Source organism: Eimeria tenella, genomic scaffold (genome assembly GCF_000499545.2).
Source record: "Eimeria tenella Houghton genomic scaffold, Eth_scaff37, whole genome shotgun sequence".
Taxonomy (NCBI): Eukaryota; Apicomplexa; class Conoidasida; order Eucoccidiorida; family Eimeriidae; genus Eimeria; species Eimeria tenella.
Window position 1 is genome coordinate 36,921 of NW_013543286.1, and position 4,163 is coordinate 41,083.

The 4,163-nt window shown below is 49.6% G+C and overlaps 1 protein-coding gene across 1 annotated transcript; it reads right to left on the bottom strand.

Moving 5' to 3' along the window:
• Positions 1 to 898: 898 nt before the first annotated feature.
• ETH_00011575 (uncharacterized protein) lies at positions 899 to 2,662 on the bottom strand (the record flags this gene model as incomplete). Its single annotated transcript, XM_013376539.1, has 1 exon — positions 899 to 2,662. One exon carries the CDS (start codon positions 2,660 to 2,662, stop codon positions 899 to 901), a length of 1,764 nt encoding a protein of 587 aa, XP_013231993.1.
• Between the last annotated feature and the right edge of the window lie 1,501 nt (positions 2,663 to 4,163).

A 4,163-nucleotide genomic window follows, 5' to 3' on the forward strand; every position in this document is an offset into this window, starting at 1 on the left:
GAGAATTGCTGTTGCGCATGTTTTCTAAGATCACAGGGAACAACTGAGGGACTTCCACGGAAGTCTCACGTAGTAAACTTAGTCACAAGATCGAGAAGAAACAAGCGTGAGCACGAGAAACAGGCAAGCCTCAATAAATCTAACGTGGGCGCCATTGACAAATGTCATCTAAAACAACTAGACGTGCACTCATTGACATAAATTGCCCATTTTTAACTGTTTGCTTCGAGAAAAAGAGCTTGTACAAATACAGAGGCGCACCTAGAAAAGCATCAGAGCGGAGAGTGACCGTTCCAATGCTAACTTTTGTGTATTTGGGTAGGTCTAAAAGGACACCACTTCAATTGAAGCCAGTGAAGCGCAACTGAAAAATACATTCTCGCTGCAAGAATGGCACAAAAGTTTGCAGAGGGACAGAAATATGGAAGGCACCTCGTGGTGCGCAAACAAACAGCCCCTGCGATGTTCCTTAGTAACTGGCATACGCGGAAAACCAGATCCCACCGGACTCTCAAGAGCACACATCGCGTAAGTACAGCAGCAAACCTTTGCTTCAAAAAGCCGCCGTGATATCCGTGAAGTAGGTATGCTCGCCTCTCCATCGAGGCTTTTTGACTTCGCAGCGCCAATACGCCTCAAGCAAATGCCCAATGGTGAGGAACTGACGCGGCTCAAGTCTTTTTTGAGTCGCTTAGTTCTTCGTGTCCGTATGTTCTCCAATATAACAAAGCTTTGACGTCAAAGATGCAGTATCCATCGAATAAGACAGGCTGAAGCGCTTTCACGAACAGCCGGCCGGTGTATTTGCCACAGGCACCACTTGCAGGATACGAGAATGCTACGGCTTATACAATGTGCTGCTTTCACATGGCGCAAGCTTGACAAGAAATGCTGTCCTTCATAAGTCCTGCTGAGGCTCGCTGCCTTCCTCTGGCTCGCCCACGGCAACCCCTTGGAATTCTCGAAGACTTCTGTGGGCCCCAGGTGCCCTTATAGTCATCGGGGGAACAGGAGGTTGAGTCAGTTCACTCGCATGCATGGCAGGAGCATGCAGAGGCCCCAAAGATGGATCAAGCATAAGCATTGGCGGTGCTGGGTGTCTAAAATCGGGATAGCCGGCAACCAGAGGCTCTGCCGGTGTCGCTCCACCCACTGCAAAAGATGGCCAGACAGACGAGCTCATCGCTGACTCATCATCAAACTTCGTAGGCTGGCGGAATCCCTGTAAAACAGAATAACCAGTTTGCTGCGCAAACTGGCCTGGACCATTGAAAGCAGTGTGGGAAGGCCACTTTTCAGATACTTTGGTTACGTTCTCCATGAATGCACGGTGGTCGGGAATGGAGAATGGGGTGCCCAGGCCAAACATTTCAGCCTGAGCTGTACGTATCTGTAGAGTTTCTTCTGGAAGATGCAGAGGCCCACCTTCACCAGGATGACTAAAAGTCTCGAAATAACCCGTGCTTTGGCTTGGATTATCCGCCAAATGAAAAGAAAACGGCGCCTCTGTTTCTGTGTCGTCACTCTGAGCCGCACTCCTGCTGACTTGGGGCCCTCTCTTAATTGCCGCGATAAGTTGCTCGGGAGACTCCAACTCCATCACCATCTCACTGTAACTCTTCTGCTTCTGGACCAAGATATACCTTAGGTAGGCATTTGGAATTATAGGTGACTGCAACCAAAAGTCTTCGTTTTCCAGCAGCCAGCAACGAAGAAACGGATCCCTAAAAACCTGATTTTTGCGGGTGTAGACGAGACCGGTGAGAAGATCCAGGGAGCTATCCAAGTCGTTCTTATATTTTACCCTGTCAACCCTATTCATATTATCGATACTTACAAGTATTTGTTGCACGTGTTTCAGTGCTCGTTCTTGTAAAAGGACCAGGTCATGCAGCCTTTCCAAACGCTGTTTTCGGCCCAAAAGTGATGCGTACGCCCCTGAAGTTGCAAGCTTCCTAAGAGTCAGCACAAATGTGTAGTACTTAAACTGTGCTCTTCTTATTCCTGAACGTGGAGTGCTCAACGACAAACGAGTTGTTGTCCAAGCGACTTTCCAGGTAACGCAATCAAGAACGCTTTCTAGATGTGCCTCAGTCACTGCTTTCAAGGCACTGAACTCCACAATCGCCATGCTCACAAGAAGGCACATGGCTCTGTGACGTTGGACGGCGCCAAGTCTTAGTAATAGGGGCTCGTTGGATTCCACCACATAACTTATTGTCAACAGGACGGAAGATGCCCGCCGAAGCAGCTCCGCCTCTCCCAGCCCACCTTCAGCATCACAGGAATGTTGACAGGTGTCAGCAGAGGCAAAAGAGCAAGCCGATGATGTACTCTGCTCCCCGCCAGCAGCAAGGGACCTGAGGCTTCCTCTCTTCCATTTTCTCATGCCGAGCTTCGAAGCACACCGCAAAACCACAAACGCCACAACGATGGTTGCAACAGCTAATAAGACCACAAATCGAGCGTTGGCCAAAAGCTGGCTTCCTTTCCTGTTTGCCAGGAAGGGAACTAAAACCTCTGTACTCGCGTCGCTGGTTGGCAGCTGCCTTTGTTGCTTCAGGGGCATTATGCTGCTATACAGGGAACCTGGTTTCGCTCCTCTGTCGGGTAGGGAATCGCCAAGCGTCTTGACTATGACCTCCTCAGCGTTATCCTGCATTGCAGTCAGTTAAAATGTCGTGTGAAAGCGCATTTAAAACGAGCAATGCCGGTAACCAGGAGCCCGCCAAACAATTCTGGACGAAAAAGAGGGGCAGAGGCACGCAGTACGAGGCCTCCGCCTCGACTTTTTTGTGCCACCTGATTGCAAAATATTTACGCGAAAGATTCAATAGGGACTAGTGCACAAAGTTCATCGCTGCGTTCCAACCAGTGTTACCAGGAAAATACCGAACTGCAGCTGTTTAACACTGGGCACCGAGAGACCCACAGTACTTCAGAAAGATAAAAGACACGGCTTCCCTATTGCTCCTGGAAACACACATGCCTCAGTATTAATATTGGTGGAAGAACCATAGATCGGTCACGGGAGTATCAGAGGCTTGTCGGTCGTCGCTCACACGCTGGACTCTGAAGCCTTGCGCTAGTATTTCAGATGTCTCGCAGGCATCTCGGTAACCTGCTTGTTATGATTTTACCGGAAAACGCAAACAATTTTCACGTTCTGTCTACTCTATTTCTTGTGGATCATACTGCGCTCTCCCCCGGGGCAGCTTCTCCAGTACATCGATGCAATGCGGCCCTAGCCACATCTCAAGAAAGGATGCGGTTTTCGAGGCGCACTACGTGCTGCCTCGAAAATCGCATCTTTTCTTGAATGTGAAATTGCAAAGCAGTGCGCGCTGCTGTTAATTACTTAACCAATATTAAGGCATTCTTAATCCATCTCAGGGCAGAGTCACCCTTGCGTACGTAGAACAAGAGGTTCTAGGGGCCTTCTGTGGGCCCAGGCTAGCTTGCTTTACTCGGCGTCAAAACCGATGTAGCATGATTTATATCTGATTAAATTCACTTCGGAGCCTAACGGGATGCAAGCATGGTGCTACAGTGATACAGGGCCACGACGTAGTAGTGCTCGTGGTACAGGCATAATGGAGACGAGGGGGGAGCTAAAGACCATACCCCTGAAAGACCCCGTTACGGGTCCAAGGCAAATTTCCGTTTTTGAGCCAATGTTAGACAGAAAGATTATCAAAAAGGCCGTGTTTCATGGGACAGTGCCTCATACAGCCAAACATCAACGGAACATGGGGGGGCGTTCCCAATTGATACAGCAGCGGTCGAGATCCCGCTATCTCGATCCACGCAGGAGCACAGCCCCAAAAGGCCCATCCTGTATCAGCGGCAAGAGTTGTACGGAGTTTGTATTCGGGGGAATGATGGAGCCCCGAGGAAGCATGTTACAATGCATCGTGTAGTCCATGAATAACCTGGTGACACAACCTGGGCAGTGGGTGTGGCAGTCCCACTTTTCGGAAAAAGCCTCGCTGCAATTCTCCTGAGTTCTGCCTATACAAAATCCAGCTGTGTCTAAAATTTCGTAGGGTCCGTAACACTGGACATCGCGAGTTAAGAAATAACACTCTATGGGCGATGCGTAGCCTCATTTTCCACAGCGAAGCCGCCGAACGCAGCATGGGAGAACAAAAAGGGCCAGATGC